This window comes from Carettochelys insculpta, chromosome 2 (assembly GCF_033958435.1).
Source record: "Carettochelys insculpta isolate YL-2023 chromosome 2, ASM3395843v1, whole genome shotgun sequence".
NCBI classification, from domain to species: Eukaryota; Metazoa; Chordata; order Testudines; family Carettochelyidae; genus Carettochelys; species Carettochelys insculpta.
This window is the reverse complement of record NC_134138.1, coordinates 264077785-264098263: the sequence shown is the minus strand read 5'-3', so window position 1 is coordinate 264098263 and position 20479 is coordinate 264077785. Positions and strand designations below refer to the sequence as shown.

Below are 20479 nucleotides of genomic sequence, written 5' to 3'. Positions count from 1 at the left end.
CGCCGCCTAACGTCGAAGTTAACTTCGAAATAGCGCCCGACGCATGTAGCCGCGACGGGCGCTATTTCGAAGTTAGTGCCGCTACTTCGAAGTAGCATGCACAGCTTAAGTTGGCAGGGTGTACATGTTGGAAATTAGCAACAAAAGGTCCTGTGGCACCTTATAGTCTAACAGAAAAGTTTTGAGCATGAGCTTTCGTGAGCACAGACTCACTTCATCAGATGCTGGTCTTGGAAATCTGCCACACAGTAGCAGACTTAAAAGTGCTACTGTGTGGCAGATTTCCAAGACCAGCATCTGATGAAGTGAGTCTGTGCTCACGAAAGCTCATGCTCAAAACTTTTCTGTTAGTCTATAAGGTGCAACAGGACCCTTTGTTGCTGTTACAGATCCAGACTAACACGGCTACCCCTCCGATGTTGGAAATCGTAGCAGAAACAGAACATCAACTTAGAACCCTGACTTCAAACTGGAAAATAAAAAGAAGCAATAAAAAATACACAGGAATAAATTGATTTGTCTGTTAACTTGTGAGGAAATTGGAAATGCACTCACTTGGGGGATGGGGGGATTGAGAAGGAGAGGGGATTGAAGAGCTGTAGAAAGAAGCAGGGTATGAAATAGCACTATTCAGTGCTAGCTTGTAGTTAGGTTAGTCTTAAAAATGCTCTTATTGATAGGGTCATAGAGTGTCACACATTCAAAACATTCTGTTTGTGCCATTACTAAGGCTTAATATTGCTAATACTATGGTTGGTCCAGTTCACGTCAGCAAGAGAAAGTTCTCTTAGAAGCCTGACAGTGACTGTAGAAATATTTTTGAAAATGAGCTTCCCGTAGCCATGTTCATGAAGAAGCCCTGGCATATTTTAAATGACTCACGGTATTTTACTGCAGTTAGTTCAAACAGGAAAACGTGTTCAGAGGGTGAGATCTGAGAGAATATGCTTTTTATAACACTTTTCCTCACAGGGATTTTTGCTAGTTTTTGGAACACCCTTTTCCTGGGGCAGAAAGAAAGAGATGGCTTAATTTTATTTCTGCTTATGTAATCTCACCAAATTGCTTTCAAACTTTTTCACCTGTGGACCCCTAAAAAGTATTGAATGGAGAAGCTTGCCCTTTTGGAAATCTTAGAGGTAGTCTGTAGACCCTCAGAGGGTCTGCAGGCAACAGGTTGAAAACTACAGATTTAGTCCAATATTTTATCCTTCAGAGTGCCCAGCAACAGATGCCTCAGAGGAAAGTGCAAGAAATCCTGAAGATACAAATCTGGAATAAATTGCTCATAGAAATCATTTCTTCTAATCCATATCAGGTAGTGGTTACTAATGCCTAGATCTGGGGTGAGCAAACTGGGGGGAGCCCTCCAGGGGGCATGAAATTTCATAAGAGGGGCATAGTACAGTCAGCTGCTGGGTGCAAGGCTCATCCATCTAATTAAGATATTGAAATATGTTACTTTTCTTAGGTATGTGTATTCACATTTATATACCGATTAATAAGGTTTTTACATTCTACCTACTTATTTTCTTACACTTGCTAAAAAGGTTCTTTTTCCTATGAACACAACCAAAATTTCCATCGGTTTGGATTACATTAGACAGCTTGGCAGGCGCCCAGCTAATTGCAGGGACAGAAAGTGGGACCCACTGTAAAAAACTTGCTCATCCTGGCCTACATGCATGAAGGGTTATATACCTTCCAGAACTCTTGGGATAAATCCTGTTCCCATTGAAGTCAATGGAGCCATGATTCTGCCCTTGACATATAAAACCACAAATCCTTAGTATATCTGTGAACGTTAGCTATAGGAATAGATGGCCAGTCCTTTGAAATCTGATATAAGAGGATGACCTGTATTATATCCTGCATCAGTGAGTTCCACGGTTCCATACATTTGAGAGCACAGGGTAGAATTATTTTATCAATTTTTAATTCTCTTCCTGTTTCATTGAAAGGCCCCTTGTTCCTAAAAGGTGGTGAATAGGAGTGCCCCATTTACCATCTCTGTAACATTTGTTAGTTTGTGGATCTTTATTATCTCCCACCACGTTGCTCTTCCCCACTGAACTGCCCAAATCTTTTCAGACTACCATGGTACAGCAGGTTTTTAATGGCCTCTGTTCATGCTTCCTGTCTCTGAACCCATTCTGTTTGTGCTGTTTTCTTTTCGGGAATAAGTTGACCAGAATGAACTGCAGTATTCCAGTGCAAGCAGCATTGTCAAGTTAATAACATTATAATATTTTCTGCTGTATTTTCAATGTCACAAATTATATACATTAACCTTTTGCCTGCTTTGGGGACAATTGTGGCAATTTCTATAATATGTACACAGTAAAAAGATGGATAATAAAGCATTTAATGTGCATGCATAAATCTCACTGCAGTTGCTTGTACACTGAAAAGGAAAGGGAACCAGTAAATTTAGTGCTTGATTCTCCTATTAAAGGGAGCCAGATCAAAGCATCTAGTTGCCATGCATTATGGTAAAGTTGAAATGCATTACTTGATAAGTAAGCATAAAAAGTGTAGAATTAAGTCCATAAAACGTTTTGCAAATCATTCTTATATACTGATTAAGTTAGAGGACTCTGACTATTTTGGGCACACTTCTCTTTTAATATAAAAAATTGAAAATACAGTAATGTAATAATATTTCATAAAATCACCCAATATCTTTGTAGCCTAGGATACGGACTAACATAACGTTTATATTAATTATGTGTGACATATTCAAAATGCAAGGCACAGTAATTAAGAGGATAATTTGAAATTCTCTATGAGGTGCTGCAGTGTACCTCTGGATTGTACGGAAGTTACTTTAAAGTAAAAATTCTGTATTAAATTTCCATAGCACATACGTGATGCATTTTGCACACTGCTTTGCGTAGCAAATACAGGCATCACTGTGCAAAAGTGCAAAACGACTGTTGCTCAGCTTTGTTTCCTTTTCACATAGACTTGTTCAAAAGTAAATAACTTCCCAAGTATGGCAAGCTCTTCTGTTTCAATAACTGAGAAAGTCTGAGCAAAGAACGTGTTGCACCACTTGCATAAACCCTTCTCATTTGGAAGTTTGATTGGGTGAGCTTCACAAAAAAAGGAATATATCTCAGACAGAGAGGACTAAATAAAGTACTACCTTACAGTGATAAGGTGCCTAGAATATACTGAGTTCATTACTATTCATCATACTGTAGAAAGGATGATGATGTCTGGGAAAGTAGCATAGTAAGTCTGCCACGCCCTCATCCATTCCTTTGACGTGACTGGAAAAGCTCACATTGACGTCAGTGAAAATTGGGGAGGACTTAATAATCAAACTCAAAGGCACCAGTTTCCAAGCATGGGCATCCGAAGTTAAACTAATTGTTCGACCTGAATGTACAAGAGCTGTGAGTGTGGAGGGTCCCCGTTCTTTCCTATCAGTGGAGAGAAAAGAAAAAAGCAGTCATGTAGCACTTTAAAAACTAACAAAATAATTTATTAGGGGTTGAGCTTTCGTGGGACAGACCCACTTCTTCAGATCTGAAGAAGTGGATCTGTTCCATGAAAGCTCAACCCCTAATAAATTATTTTGTTAGTTTTTAAAGTACTACCTGACTGCTTTTATGTTTTAATAAAATATAGACTAACACAGCTATCCCTCTGTCACTATTCAACATGGAGAGAAAAGGTGTATTCTGCCCTTTCCCTTCATATAGATTTGGAAATAAGCCAGTGCTATCGACTAATGGAGCACTGCCTTACATCTTTGGTGTTTACAATAGCTACGTCTACAAGTGAACGCTACATTGAAGTAGCTTATTTCGATGTAGCGACATCAAAATAGGCTATTTCGATGAATAACGTCTACACGCCCTCCAGGGCTGGCAACATCAACGTTCAACGTCGAAATAGGCGCTGCGAGGGAACGTCTAACACGCCAAAGTAGCACACATCAAAATAAGGGTGCCAGGAACAGCTGCAGACAGGGTCACAGGGCAGACTAGCGCTTCCAGGGCAACAGCTAGCTGCTCCCTTAAAGGGCCCCTCCCAGACACAAGCAGCCTGCACAGCACGCAGTCTGCAGAGCCATAGGCACGCACACCTCGAGCGACACAGTCATGGACCCCCAGCAGCAGCCAGAGGTCTACACAGCCGCCCCTGCAGGAGCAGTGCTCGCCCTGCTCAATGCCATGCAGGAGGCAGCTGAGCACCTCTTTGCCACAGAGGAGGAGCTGCCCTCAGGGGAGGAGGACTCAACCCCCAACCCTGCAGCACCCCGCCGCCCCCCCCACCGCACACGCCACAGGCTGTGGAACTACCCCACCAGCACCGACTGGTGGGAGCGGCTGGTCCTCGGAGAGTGGGACGATGACCGCTGGCTCCAGAACTTTCGGATGAGCCGGCAGACATTTCTGGAACTATGCCAGTGGCTCACCCCCGCACTGAGGCACCAGGACACCTTCATGCGGCGTACCCTCAGCGTGGAGAAACGGGTTGGCATCGCTGTCTGGAAGCTGGCCACTCCAGACAGCTACCGATCCGTGGGCCAGCAGTTTGGCATCGGCAAGGCCACCGGCGGGGCTGTCCTCATGGAGGTAAGAGGACCCACGGGGGGAGGGGGAGGCAGCCCTGTCAGGGGAGGGGAGGGGAGGGGAGGCAGCCCTGGCAGGAGACGGGAGGGGGGCCCTGTCAGAGGAGGGGAGGGGAAGGGCAGGGAGGGGAGGGGAGGGGGTCCCTGGCAGGGGAGGGCCACACACACCCTGCACACCCCTCATTGGTGCTCTCCCATGTGCTTCCCCTGCAGGTCGTCCATGCCATCAACGCCCTGCTCCTCCACAGGCTAGTGTGGCTTCGGGACCCGGATGCCGCCATCGCGGGCTTTGCCACCCTGGACTTCCCCAATTGCTTCGGGGCTCTGGATGGGACTCACATCCCCATCCACGCCCCGGAACACAGTGGAGGACGCTACATAAACAGGAAGGGCTACCACTCAGGGGTCCTCCAGGCCTTGGTGGACAGCCGGGGCCGTTTCCTGGACATTTATGTGGGCTGGCCTGGCAGCACCCACGATGCCCGGGTATTCCAGAACTCGGGCCTGTGCCGCCAGCTGGAGGCGGGGACCTACATCCCCCAGCGGGAGATTCCTGTGGGGGACACCACCATGCCCCTCTGCGTCATCGCAGATGCGGCATACCCCCTCCAGCCCTGGCTCATGCACCCGTACACGGGCCATCTGTCTGCCAGCCAGGAGCACTTCAACCAGAGGCTGAACCACGCGTGCCAGGTGGTGGAGCGCACCTTTGGCTGCCTCAAAGGGCGCTGGAGGTGTCTCCTCACCCGCCTTGATGTGGGCCCCACCAACATCCCCCAGATTGTGGGCGCGTGCAGCGCCGTCCACAACCTAGTAGAGAGCAAGGGGGAGGCCTTCTTTCAGGGCTGGGTTGTGGAGGCCAGCAGGGCTGACGTGCAGCCACCTGCTGCCCCCAGTGGCCAGGTGGACCCCAAAGGGACCCGGGTCTGGGAGGCCCTGCGGGCCCAGTTCGATGAGGCTGTGGGGTGAACGCTGGCAGGCCCCCCACTACCCCCCCATCCTCCACAACACTCCCTGCTCCTACGCCCATACCACAGAGCGCCCAAGAGCACACCCCCCACTTTTCTTGTAAAAATAAAAGCAGACAGTTGTTTGTCAACTCAAACATCTTTAGTAGAACTCTTATTATTATTATTATTATTATTATTATGAACAAGACAAACTGACTATGTACAGGGGAAATCTAACTGATAAATATATATACATTATAAAAAAAGGGATAAGATGAAAAGGGAAGACAAGGAAGGGGAGAACTATTTACATGGGGGGTAAGGATCAGCATAGTAACGGGTCAAATATACAAACTATTTACAACAAAATAACAATAAACTGGGGGGGATATATACAAAGTGGGGGGGGCCACATCCTGGGCCCCACGCCCCTACAGTCCAGTGCTGGGGGTGGGCGGCCGGGATCCCCGCCTCGGCCGCAGCCCTGGCCAGGGCTGGCTGGGGGCCGGGCGGACCGGGAGATACGGCCGGTGAGTGTCAGCTGGCCCCAGGTCCCCCTCAGCGGAATGGCCCTCGGTGGCGGGTGGCAGTGTGACGGTGGATGGCGCAGCGGGTGGAGCAGCGGGTGGAGCAGCAGGTGGAGCAGGCAGGGCAGGCGCTGCGGTGGCCGGCGCAGCCTGGGGGGCCAGGGAGTCCGCGATGCGGTTGAGGGTCCGCATGTAGGCCCCTCATGCCTCCTGGCGCCAGGCCAGCGCCCGCTCCTGCAGCTGAAGGCAGCGTTCCTCCACCCGTAGCTGCTGCTCAGCGACCTCCAGCTGCCGACGGTGGAGGGCCAGCAGCTGGGGGTCCGTCGCCGTCGGCTGCTGGTGCTGGGTCCACCATCTTCCCCGCCGTGGGGCTGGTCGGTCCTCCGCCGAGGGGCTGGCCTGGAGTGATGGCCCCGGAGGGCTTTGCGGGACCACTGACGCCTCGCCGGCGCTCTCCGGTTCTTCCGATGGTGCAGCTGCAGAACACAGGATGCGGGGAAGAAGAGTGGAGACAGCCGTTAGTGTGGGCCCCGAGCTGTGGCCCTTGTTCCCCCACCCCTCTGCTGCAGGTTGCCCATCCCCATCCCTGGGAGATGCTGCTGTGATGGGGTTCAGGGGTCCCCCTGCACTGCACCCCGTCCGCTGGCAGGAGTGACTCTCACTCACTCAGCAGGTACGACAGGAGGTTTATTAGGCAACAGATGCCCAGTTTCTCACAGAAGCGACAGTACAGCAGTCAGAGACGGTCCTTCCAACCCGTCCTGGGGAGAAGACCCCGAGGGGTGCCCTTCTGGGGTGTAGCTTTCCCCCTCCTCAGGCTGGCTGCCTTCTAGCTCTCCCTTCCCCTAGCCTCTAACTGCCACCCCCGATTCAAACCCAGCTCCGCTCCTCCCTCCTCTTTGTTCAGGGCAGAGGTGTTACCTGCCAGTTGTAGCCCCAGGATCATCCTTACCCACTGGGAGCTATTCAGCTTGTTTCTCATATGTAGCCTGAGTCTCGCATTTGCACTCCCCCCACTCCATCACATGCTGCTGCTGCTGCTGCTGGGTGTCCGACCCCCTACCCCCGGGGGACCCTAGAGGTTCCGCTCCCCCCAGCCCTGGGGATGGGGCATGGCACTGTCATGCTTGGGGGGGCAGGGGCTGATGCACTCTTCTGAGGGACATGCCACTGCTGTCCTTGGGGCCATGGTCATCTGGGCATGTGGAGGGCCCTGGTCATATCTATTACCCCCACCCCTCAACCCCGGGGGTGTGCACCGGGGGGGTACATACCTGATAGTCCACTCCCATGGTCAGGGGACACCCGGGGGCCAGACGCCCGGCTGGAGCTCCTGGATGGGAGGATGATGTGGAGGCCGGCGTCACTCGAGGAGGAGTCCCTTTCCTCCTCCTCCTCCGGTGCCCCGGGCGTGGGCTCCTGGGGGGGCCCCCGGGGTGTGGGGCTTGCCTCCGGGGCAGACTCCGCCTCCAGGGCCTGCTGGGGCTCCTCGGCCGAGGTATCAAGAGTGGCCGGAGGGGAGGAGGAGGTGTGCCGGGGGCCCAGGATGTCCCTGAGCTCCCTGTAAAAGGGGCAAGTGATGGAGGCGGCCTCAGATCGGCCGGCCACATCCCGGGCCCAGGTGTAACCCTGCTGCAGCTCCTTCACTTTACTCCGGACATGATCCGGAGTGCGGGCAGGGTGACCCTGGGCGGCCAGGCCCTCGGCCAGCCGAGCGAACGCATCCGCGTTCTGCCTCTTGCTCCCCATTACCTGAAGCACCTCCTCCTCGCTCCAGAGCCCCAGCAGGTCCCAAAGCTCGGCCTCTGTCCAGGAGGGGCCCCGCTGCCGCTTCCCCACCTGGCTGCTGGGCTGGGAGCCCTGGCTCCCCTTGGGGGGGGTCCCCTGGGGGCGCTTGGGGGGCTGCCGTGCAGCCATCGCGGCTGGGGTGGGTGTCTGTGCTGGCTGAGGGACATGCAGGCTGGCCGCGTGTCTGGGCTGCCGCCTGCACGTTCTCTCAGCTTCCTGCACAGAAAGGGAGCAGGCGGGGAGCTTTAAGGGGCCGCTCCACGTGGCCACCATTGAGCTCAGGGGCTGGAGAGAGCGTCTCTCAACCCCTCAGCTGATGGCCACCATGGAGGACCCCTCAATTTCGATGTTGCAGGACGCGCAACGACTACATGTTCTCTACTTCGACGTTGAACGTTGAAGTAGGGCGCTATTCCCATCCCCTCATGGGGTTAGCGACTTCGACATCTCGCCGCCTAACGTCGATGTTAACTTCAAAATAGCACCCAACACGTGTAGCCGTGACGGGCGCTATTTTGAAGTTGGCGCCGCTACTTCGAAGTAGCGTGCACGTGTAGATGCGGCTAATGTCACGAAAACTCCACACAGGTATAAATGTGGCTACTTAGCTTAGGCACTTATGTGGCCCCTATTACTTTAGTGTCTGACCACCACAGAGTTTTTAAAGCATTTATCCTCACAACTCCCCTGGGAGGTAGGGAAGGACTCTAAATTTGACAGACAGGAAATGGAGGCAGAAAGGGAGAGATTTCCCCAAGATTGCACAGGAGCAGGGAATTTAATCCATGTGTGTGAAATCCTAGGCTAGTGGCATAACTATAGGACACGCCTGTTTCTCTCTCAATTGAGACTGGGAGTTTCTAGAAACTGACCTATCCCAGAGAGAGTGGGGTCTTTTGTGGAGACAAGTATAGTTAAAGAACCACTCCTACACACAATGGAATTGCAGAGCAAGTTGGATGAAGGAAGGGAATTTGTACAAAATCCACAACATACTCTCCCTGGGTGTGTCTGTGCAGCAATTTATTTTGGAATAATGGCCACTATTATAATTTCAAAATAACAGATGGCTTATTTCGAATTTGGTAAACCTCATTCTATGATGAATAGCACCTCTTCCAAAATAGATGTTTTAGAACAAGGGCTGTGTAGACAGAGAGTAGGGGCTATTTTGAAATAAACTCTTTCAGAATATTTGATTCTTAAATAAAGCTCCTGTGTTGACGTAGTATTTCAGATCAGAGCCCTTGGAAGCAGTGATTCCAGGGGTTTCATCTGAAATAGGCTCTGCTGTGTGTGGACACACTATTTTGGAATAAATTTTGCTTATTTTGGGGCTTCCCTGTAGTGTGTATGCATTATTCCAGAGTGTTTTATTTTGGAATATTAACTCCAGAATAAGGTATTCCAGAATAATGCTGTAGTGTAGACATAACCCCTGAGACCTGCAGCCTCTGCTGTTGCGTTCCAGAACCCAGAGGGTGATATGAATATTGTGCAACAGTGTTTTTCATTATTAATATTCTGTGGAATGCAGTAGTAGGCATGATGTGCTAGTTATTTGCTAAACAGATGAATACACAGTCCACCTGCCAACACACATGCACAATGGCAACACTTTGCTCTTTTTGGTGAAAATTAGCTGTAGTCCTTTGGGCTCGTTGCTAGTTTTCAGTCTGCCTGAGCAAAGTATGGATACCTCTGGACTGTATCCTGAAAGTCAAGAGTAGCTCCACTGAAGTCACAAATGGATTTATACCAATGGCCATGTGTTTATAATCAGGTACCCTGTGTTCTGTGTGGCTTACAGTTTGATTTGTGTTCTGTTTTCATGACTACAGCATAGCTTTTTAAATGTTCATTGTATTTCATCCAAGGGGAAGAGCTGATTTTAGAAGTGTAAAAGAAATCCCAGTATTCTTCGTACAGTATATTCTTCTGCTTAGTCCTTTTTATGTGTATCTAAACTTCAGCATATGCAAATTTGTTAGTTAATAGAACAATCTATTCTCAGCACCTCTCATTTGGTTTTCTGCTTACTAAAAATAAAGGCAGGGAAAAAAAGGAGAATTTAGTATCTGTTGCAGCATATTTTAATTTTTAGTATATATTAATTGGATGCAGCTCTTTTTGGCTCCAGAGCTCTTGTAGTCTGGAAAAGAAAAAAAAAATTACAGTTTTAGTTCTACTTTTTACCTGAGGCAAACGCACCATGACAGCTGCTGAAATTAAATTAGGATCTATACTTGCTTCTGGCCACTTTCCAACTCATCTCTGGTTGAAGCACATACTGTAATATAGGACATGAAACATGAATTGAAAGTAAATGTTTTTTCCAGTTCTACCTTTTCAAAAGCATAATGTAGGAAATTGTATTCTAGTATCATGAAAAAGATACTTAACATTTGTTCCAATATCATTAAATGTATAAAAATCCCATCCTTACACCTCCATTAAATGTCATTAGTAATTTGTCTTCCAGACTAAATGGCTTTGCTGATGCTTCTGTTCTGGGCATCCCTGCAGCCTAATAGAATGAGTTTAAAAATATTTTTCAAATCAAGAGTATTATTTTCATAAGCATGATACTTTTTCTACGGAGAAAACAAAACAAACAAGCAAATCTGTTTATTGCATATGACACTGATACAGGAACCAGAGAATTTAGGAAGAGACAAAGACAAACATTGAGGCCAGGGACCAAAATTTTCAAAAACTGGCACCTACAGTTTTGATTTTACATCCATATTTAAACACTGAGGCTATGTCTACACTAGAATAATCTGTCAACAGAAGTCATTGTCAACAGAGAAAACTCGACAGAACCTCTGTGGACAGGTAGAGCAAGTTGTGTCTAGCAGCAATCTACAGAGAACTGCCAGGCTGCACTGCCATCTGATGACAGAAAGCAGAATGGCAGCTCTGCAGACTGCTTCGCAACCGGGAGCCCTCTCTGTCGACAGAAGTGTCTACACTGCACTTCTCTTGGTAGTACTATGTTGACAGAGAGTAATGCCTCGCATTTTTGAGGGATAACACTGTTGAGGCAAATGCAGAGTTCTGTCAAAGCTGTTGACAGAAGGCTTTATGAGTGTAGATGCTCCCTCTGGTCTGTTGACAGAAGACCCTTTCTGTTGGCAAACCTCTCTAGTGTAGACACAGCCCTAAATAAGTGGCCTAATTTTCAGAAGGGCCCAGGACCCTGAGGTCCTGTATACTTAAATAGAATCTGCAGGTGTTTTAAACAGTGAAATCCAGACTACGCAGGAGCCTCAGTAGACTGTTTTTGATGAGGCTGGCCTGAATTGCTGATGGTTAATGAACCTTAGAGGCATGACACTGCAAGTCTTTACTCATGCAGATAGTCCCAGTGACTGAGTAGTGCTTCCTGTGTGAGTAAAGGTGGCAGCTTGAACCTGGGACCTCTGGAGGTTAGTGCATGAACCTCTACTGCTTGAGATTAAAAGCCAGCTGCCTCTCAGATACATAGGACAGTGAACCTCACTCAGAAGATGTGTGGGGTTTTATATGTGGTCTTGGACAAATTTCATTCTGATGTGGGGCACATGTTAATAGAGAGATTTTTCTTAAGGCGCCCCTTCCAAGCCACTAATAAATATACACTCCACTTCCATTCTTTTGCATGAATTCATATTATTCTTACAGCATCTAGAGCCAGTTCTTGGACTGAAATCACTCTTTAAAAGTTATTTATTGTGTCACCAGCTATTTTTAGGAAAACATTATTACTTGCAAACAAGGACAACCAGTCATCTATGACCAGCCAGTCTTCTATGACCACATGGCAAACATTCTGCAGACTACCCAGTGTTTAAGCACTGTGGTTCAGGAGCTGTAGGGAAGATATGATATTCTTTACTTCTCACCCTTAATTTGCAGATCATTGCTTTTAACTGCTGTATTTCAATATTGGAACTGATGACAATATTTTAGTAGTGAGTGAAGTAACAGAAAAGAGGAAGACCTCAGACAACATGGAGAAGAGCTACTGAGATTGAAGGATAACAGCTGGGGTACTCCTGGGGTCAGCTAGAAGTTGTGTCCCAAGACAGAGTGAAGTGGAGGATGTATGCTCCACTCTGCGTACAAGGGTATAAGTCAAGTCAAGAAGTAATACTTGTTCATTAGGCTAGATCATCATCAGGTTCTGTTAAAGTAGATAGAGACATGCCAACTTAAATCAGTTGAGGAGCTTACCGTATAGTTGATTAAAGGCTTTGACATCCTTTTTGTTGAAAGTTGCTGTAGAAATGCGAGCTATTGTCATAGGCCACTGATTATTGTGAAAGCAATGCACTGTTTTATACTGGACTCCCTGCTTAACAGTGTTTTCTTTTCCTTCCCCCCTTCAAACTAGATATTTATCTTTGAGAATAACATCTATTACTGCGCTCATGTGGGGAAACAAGCTATCCGAGTGGTCTCCACTGGAAAGGAAGGTGTCATTTTCAATGGCCTCAGCGACTGGCTATACGAAGGTAGGACACAATTTTGAAGGCTTCCAGTAGTTATGAGTTTAAACTCAAGATTTGCAGAGCTAGGTCAAAGTAGAAGCGAAAGGCTCGATTTCTCAGGCTTATGGCCCTTTAGTTGGCATTCAGCAGTTCCAACCCTTATCTGAAGTGCTAAACTGGGAATAATGGGAAAGAAAGTTAGAAATGTCTTTCCCTGGGCTCCTGCTCCACTCTTTCAATGGTGATAAATCACAGGGTGGCAATGAATAGAACTGCTTCATGAGGTAATGGCACCTACAATAATCAGATGTGCTTATATACTAATCCCAGTAAGTGGCAGATGTGAGGCGGGGATGGGCGGGGAAGGGGGTTAAGGATGAGATATTAATTAAAAAACAAAAAACAAAAACCTCCTGTGATTTGGACTTCTTGAACCAGGTGCTCTTGCCCTTTTATATCAAACTAGGTAGCACAAAGCTGGAAGCTGTGCAGATCTCACTAGCTGAGAATTTTCCTTTCCATGGACAAATCCTCAGTTGGCTAAGAGCCAGTGCAGTAGACTCCTACTACACATAATGGCCCTGTTAGAGCAGCAGAGCCACAGCTAATACACTGCTGCACTCCTGCTGTTTTTAGTTGGCAGATGGTCCCTTGTGTTCCACTGCTATCTGGCAAATCGTAGGCCAGTCCCTAGACTATTATGTGCTGTGCCAACACTAAGGCTGGTATAGAACTGGCTTCAAGAACCAGGAAACCAAAACTCGCCCTTTTCCAGTCATCACTCCCAAAGAATCAGAGCCCTAAATGATACACATACATTCATACAATTTTTGATAGAAAATTGTATTTTTGGTGTTTAAATGTATGTTGAAGCTGAAATACTTATGCACCGCAGAATACTTAACTGTTAACTTTTCCCCTGTGATAACACAAAGTGGGTGAGGTTCTATCTTTGACCCAAATTCTGTTGGTGAGAGAGACTAAAGTTTGAACTTAGGGAGAGACAGAGCTCTATGTAATAGCCAAAGACAAACACAGCTGCAGCACTGCATGCAACATTTTCCCTGTAGAGCATTTTTCACTTAGTTAGTCTGGCTTACGGGGTGTCACAAAATGCTAATTTATTCTAATTTTTGCTAAAGAGATGAGGCTTCTGTTAGGTGTCTCGGTAGGTCAAGTGTACATATCAGTATCTCTGTTTTGTTGATAAACAGCATGTAGTACCTAAGGTCCTCCGAATGTGCTGCATATAGGACATATTGCTGACAGAAGGAATTTATCATGTCAGTGAACTCTGAGTGAGCAAGCTAACACAGTGATGCTGATGCTACACCAACGTACATTTTTATTCAATTACTGGACTGCTCAGGTTATTTTTCAGATCCATTGACTTTCAGTTTCGTTCTTTATGACAAAATATCTTACTGAAGCTGTGTTAATTTATGAATATAATAAATGACTGTGATCAAGTACAACATAAATATACAGGGCCTTATTCTGCAGTCCTTGTCCTAAGTAACACACTGAAAGTGCTGCTCTCTGTGAGTAAGGGTTGCAGAATCTGTTCCACATTAAGCATGTTTTTCTCGATAATTTCATTGTTTTGTGATGATTATACTTAAGCCTTTTGTCTTGTCACAGATTACATAGCTGAAACAATTTACACTTGGTTAATAAAATGACCGGTTCACATAAGAAGGATAGAGAAGGAACCAAACCAAACCCCCAGATACAAATACCCCCTGAGTTTTCACGTGGAGTTCAGAATCTGAGTTTGCCAGCTGGACCTGTCCCTCTTTCCTGTCCATAAGCCCCATAATCCTCAGGGAATTGTGAGCAGGAGAACCGGGAAGCTGAGAGCACTTCAAAATTTAGGCATTCTGGATGGTCTGTGGTCTCCATAAGTGAGTTCCTATCCACATCCCAGCATATTCCTGGCTTCCTAACTTGATTCCCAGTTTTCCCATGAGTATGATGTGCTCTCCACTGGGTTCACCAGATTTAAATAGTCTGTAGGAGGTGATACTGGGACTGGAAGTAGGACTCAAGATGTCGATTGCTGGGCGAGCACAGAACTGATGATTGGGCAAAAGTGAATGGATGACAAGCAAGTAGGAAGGCTTCAGGATCTGGTGTGGCCAGGGAAGCCATGTGGCACTCAGGAAACAGACAGGATTTACCCTAGCTGCCTGCATTGTGCGCTGCTGATGGCAGTCACCTTCCCACTATTAATATGTTCTCTGCACTGTTGCCATTCTGTGATAAGGAGCCAAAGCAAAACTGACTGAACTCTGGACAAAGAGCTAAATTTTGAATCTCAGGATCATCTGTCTGAGTGTGCTGCCTTTTTCACAGGTTTCTGTAGCAATGCCTCCCTCACCACCCCTGTGTAGACAGGCCAGCTAATCAGTGCCATATTTACAGTTGTTTGGGCTGCTAACATCTCAGTATGTTCTTGGCATGGACTCTGGACATAGGCAAAGATCTCGCTTCATCTATGCAAATATGTGCACCATATAGACAGAGAATGAGCCACAATGAGGGCTGAAGTGTTTGCATAAAGAAACAGAGCGCTCTCCTTTTCTCTTTTTGTGTTCTTCTGGTTGATGATGTTCATAACCTCTGATATGATATGATGTCAATGATGTTCATAACTTCTGAGCTCTCAGTTGGGTTAAGGTTACAATTTATGACCCTAGTTAGTACATTTTTGAAATGACGTGTGCAAAAAAAAACCGCAGCAAAAATCTCAAATTTCATATTTAAAGAGCAGGACTAGAAAACCCTTTTACACGTAGTTGGTAACTATGTGCTGGCAAAATCCCAAGTGCATCTCAAATCTCAGAGCTGTTTTGCATATTAGACTATGCAAATTACAGCCCCAGAGGTACCATCTATTTGTGTGCCACTGCTACTGGTTAGTACAAATGACAGGCCCCAAAGGGACCATTTTTGTACATAACATGATTGCTTTTGTCACTATAGAATGGGTACCCTCTAATATTAATTAGATGGTCTTGGTAAATCCAGAAGCAGAAACAGCTTTCAAGTGTATTCCAGGTTTTGTTTTTTTGTTTTTGTTTTTTTTTCCGCTGTAAAAATGCAAAAAGTCATTGTGATTCACTTTAAGCATTTGCTGTTGTAAGTCTGCCAAAGGGAAAAACTTTCTTCAAGGTACTTATGCTGAACTGTTGACTCCTGATAATGTAGTGGAAAACATTTCAAATCAATCAGAGCTGATGTATCAGGGTTAATCAACGTAGCGCATTTAACTGGAAGGCTGTAGGCTGATACACAGATTAGTATAACATGAAAGGCTAGATTAAGCATGTTTTTATGAAGCTAAAATAAACCCTTCCAGTGCTTTCATAAAGTGTGATGCAACTTTTTTTGCCATGCTGGTTACATGTCTAATGTAAAAATGAAGTGATAGCACAGAAGATAGGTGATAGATCCATGGAATCATGTTTTTAGATACAGAATGTCATAGCTATCCCTCTGAGACTGTAATGAATAATTTGTAGTGTGTAAGTACTGTAATTCAGGCCCAGTTTACAAACCATCAGAGAAGTTGCGCTTCACCAAAAGCAGCTTTCCCATGATGTGTCATTCTCATAAAATCACTGCCGAATGGTCTTTAGCCGGACTATAACCACAGTGTTCTCCAGACATTGGAGTCGCTTTATGCTGCCGGATGAGTTGTCTCCTTCTGCTTGGAGAGAGTGAGGGGGCTTAAAAGAGACAAGGTATAGTATCAACTTCTACCTGAGGAAGCAACAAGCTTAAGCTTTCAAGCTTCATAGCGCTCTTCCTCAGGCTCCTTTAGAACATGAATGTCATTTATTTCTTGTCTATGTTCTGCAAGACTGGAGGCAGAGACTTTATTTAGGCTCTTAACTAGGTCTGCTTTGTTTACATACCATGCAAGTGAGCACTTCTTTTTTTTATATGTACATTTCCTTGGATATAAATCATAGCCTGTGACAAAGTGGCAGAAGCTGCTTTGAGGGTTGATGCAGAGGGCAATATGACAGTTTGTACCTGGCCTTCATGGCTCAATACAGGAAGCCCTGAAGTCCTATTCCACTTGGACCCGGGAAAGGACAAGGGAAAATGGTCCCATAAGGCTGCCTAAGAAGGCATACAGAGTCCAGCAAGATCATAAAAGGCACTGTGAAACTTTACCAGTCTAGCTCTTGGTGGGGACCACAAGGGCAAGGAAAGGTGCTCCTCTCCAGCCAATAGATCTTGAGGGGCAAGCTGTTTCTGGCTGCATTTGCTTACGCTGGGTTTGCAGAGAAAGAGAAAGAGGACCAGAGTATCTTAACTCTGAATATAAATGGGCCCAGATAGGAGGAGGCCCAGGGAAAAGGCAGCAATGAACTGAAATCAAGTGGTACGTAGCTGCTATGTATATGACCACTGGGCTGTGGCCCAGAGTATTGGCACATCCAGTTTCCTGGGCCAGTGTCAGGTAGAATGGCTTAAACCTTCAGTAGGGAGACAAGCCTTCTTTTGGAGCCAGAACAAAGGCCAAATTTAAAGGACTCAGAGACAGAGCTGAAGACCCTAATAAGGTAAATAGGCTGTTATTCTTTGGTGTCTTTAATAGCCCAGAAGGGGTATGTTTGGACTTTGTGACTCAGACAGAAGCCCAAATTATGAAAGACTCCCTAAGGTTAGCTGACAGCACGCAAAGTATACCAGGGAGGAGAAGAGGGCCATAATACCATACGCAGCAGTAAGGAAGTGCTCAAGAAGTGAGAGCTGCTCTTTGCAGGCAGGCTTTGTGATTGGTAGGGACCAGGCTTTCCAGAGGGAAAATCAGATACTGAATTTCTTCCCCACCTGGGATGGCTGTCAAAGGGGATAATCAAGCTGCACATTGACATATGAGTCTGTCATCCAGAAATTGACATCCTCACGTAGACCGATTAGTGTTGGCTTGACTTTGAAGTTAGCCCTGATTACCACCCTGGTATTGCTGTTGTCCTAGTTGTGAGACAGGGAGCACAATATCTGTGGTACTGACATCTTAAGGGTCAATCTCTTACAGACTTTTGTGCAGTAGCATATATCTGTATCCACAATTTACAATTGAACCTCACAAAGCAAAGTGTTGCTATATTTTATTTTTGACTAACAGGGCAGATAGAGTGGAAAAAAGCAATGAAAAGAGATTATTTTACTCAGCAGTAACCTTTACATCACTTCATAATACACAGTTTGTCTGCATTGAATCTTAACATTGCTAGAAACTATAATGTGACTTTGCAGTGACATCTGGTGGGAGAGCCAGGATGTTATCCTTATTAAGACTCAGTATAGTATAACAGTATGGTACAAAATATTGTAAAATAGTGCCCAATTTTTTCTCTTTGGTACTTCTATGCAATTTCCACCAAACTTGCAGCTGCTGGATATATGCAACTTACAGCAAAATCTTGCCCCTATAATTATGCACCTTTTCTTAACTTTAAAAAGCCAATGCAGGGTGTAATTATGAAAAGTCTCCCTCCATCGCATAGGCTGTGGCCACACTAGCCGTTCATTTCAAAAGCAATTTTGAAATGAGGGGCGATTTCAAAATGAGCAGGAGAGCAACTATACACAAATCATCATCATCACCATCACCATCAATAACCATGGGCTCAGCACCCACTGGTGTCTGATGCCTCTCTCACCATTTCCTTCCATCCTTCCCTGTCCAGTGCGGAGTGGCTTAGTTTCTGTAACTAGCTCCGTACCAATCTACTATATCATCTATCCATTCTCTGTGGGGTCTGCCTCTCCTATTCGAACCGTCTGCTATGCTGAATACCAGGGTCTTGATTTTTTGTTCATCATTCCTTCTGCAAATATGCCCAAATAGTTGTAGCTTCCGTTTTATAACCTTCTTCAGCAGGTTCTCTTTTGGCTATATCTTTCTTTTTAGTTCCTCTTTGGTGACCTTCCGCATCCATCCTGTTTTGAAACCAACTTTGAAATTAAAAGGCATTCATTAAAAGCCAGTTCACTGTTCCCACAATGATTAGCCCAGAACTGCACTCTCCATGGTGCTCATGGTTTCCTGCCCTACTGGGATGCAGCTCCTTCTCCTGAGGCTCCCTTGAGGGAAGAGAACTCCTCCATCACTCAGCTCCTTTTAGAGCTTGCTCAGCTCTGACTGGCTGCTCTTTAACCTGCCATCCTATTGGGTGTCTTCCAATCCACCCTCCATTTAGCTGTCTGTTGTGCAGCCTCCCTTAGGCTGCTTTTAACATACGCAGGGAGCCAGTGTGGGGCAGGCTGCCCACCAAAGAGATGTAAAACGTTCATAGATTTTTTCCTAGCATAAGGAGGCAACCATGACACTTACACCTTTGAGTTTGTGCTTGAAGATATCCCCATTTATCATGCCACAGAGTTTGTGTCACACCTGGAAATCACCAGATTGCAAGAGATTTGATAGCTAGTGAACAAGGATGTGTTTTGATGGTGTCTTAATAATGTCTGTTTAGTTCAAGGAGGAGTTGCAAAGAATTCAGCCCATACTGTTTTTATTGCTGTTTATTGGATGGCTGCAGGCCTATGTTTTCCATTTTTATGGCAGCAAAAACATAACATGGCTGGAATGATGGTATCAGAATGCTTAAATGCAAAGTTTCCCCATGTTATATGGTGTCAAATACATACCATCCTTAGGCGTATGTCATTGCAGCAGTAACTTAGTACTTGGGGAAGATTATTGACATTTATTAGGACCCTATTTGTCGGCTGAATTACTCACAGAGTGATGTGCTAGTGAATATGAAAGAGAATTTCTGTGGCCCTTGCTGTAACAACAAAGCGGGAATGGGCAAATTAGTTCTTACCTGAAAGACAAATTTGAGATGGGTGCAGCCTATGGTGAATAATTCTGTTTTGGCGAAGATTGATCATATCTGGGACAATCTTTCCAAAGCGTCGTGAACTCTGAACTCTGGAGGGGGAAGGCTGCTTAGTTTTCACAAATCAGATTTCACCCAGTCAGCAATCCAAGGTTCTTGATTCATCAGAGGTTCCTTGTTCAACTTGATGCATGGCATGAACTTCAGTTGTCTAGATGCGTTATGCATTATAGATTGTATCAGAGAGATAAATGGGCTCTTTGTCCTTCTCAGCTGGTTAAAGGCAATGAAGGCTGTCTGGGCCATTTACCAGTCCAGACTGAATGTTTGCCTGCAAAACTGAAAGCTCCTGGAGAATTTAAAATGTGCTATTGCCTGGTCCTTTCTCAAAAAACAGTACTGGGCAGCAACAGCTTTACCAACTTCAGCCCACTCTCTCCCCTTCCTTTTCTGGGCAAGGTCATTTGGAAAATAGTTTCTGGCTAACTCAACCTACAGCGGTCACCCTCTAATACTTTGAATTCCCATCATTTGGGCTTCAAGACTGACTTTTGGATTGAAAACAACATTATTTGCCATTCGCTGTTCTCCTCAGGGCATGGACAGAGGCCAGACATTCATGCTGATATCACTAGATCTGTCTGTGGAGGTCAATGCTGTCAATAAGGAGGCTTTCAACTAATGAAACTCTGTGAAGAGTATTGCCTTGAGATCTCACTTCTCCCTTTCAGTGAGTTCTCAGAGACTGAGGCTTCACTTTAAAAGAGGCCTAAGCTGTAGAAACACCAAAGTCAGAATTGATCTTTTCTATTTTCCATTTCCCATTCATCCTAGGGCTGGGCCAAGATAGGGACTGGTTGAAACCCATCTGGCTTATCGGACATGGCAGAAGCCTTGCTGGATTTGTATGACAAAGTTTGTTCCATGAATTGAGGATGTTGTCTCACCTGGCATGCCACTGGAATTAAAGTCGACAAGACTTTCATGTTAAAGAATGCCTTTTCTCAGTGCTCTAAGACTTACTCGGATTGCTTTGGAATTTGGTGTTCCTCGTGGGAATGCTGGGCCTGAGCAAGAGATCCAAATGAAGGGTAATTTAACAATGGTGATAACTGAGACACAGCCCCTCAGATACACAGCTTTTCAAAGGGTATATCCTGTCAATGTTCTTTTGCCTAGACCTAGAGATCCAGCCTTACTTGAGGGTTATTCTCCACTAGCCTTTTGAGGGAGTAAATTAAAAAGCATCATTAAGAGTGAGTTATGTTCTTCAGTAGACTCTTGA

At 45.9% G+C, this 20479-nt stretch overlaps 1 protein-coding gene across 2 annotated transcripts in view; it reads left to right on the top strand.

Moving 5' to 3' along the window:
- DPP6 (dipeptidyl peptidase like 6) overlaps positions 1-20479 on the top strand; it is a 612774-nt gene that overhangs the window by 459895 nt on the left and 132400 nt on the right. For both annotated transcript variants that reach the window (XM_074986299.1, XM_074986298.1), the window contains one exon: positions 12229-12349. In XM_074986299.1, coding sequence (XP_074842400.1) covers positions 12229-12349 — 121 coding nt within the window. The remainder of the gene's footprint in view (positions 1-12228; positions 12350-20479) is intronic.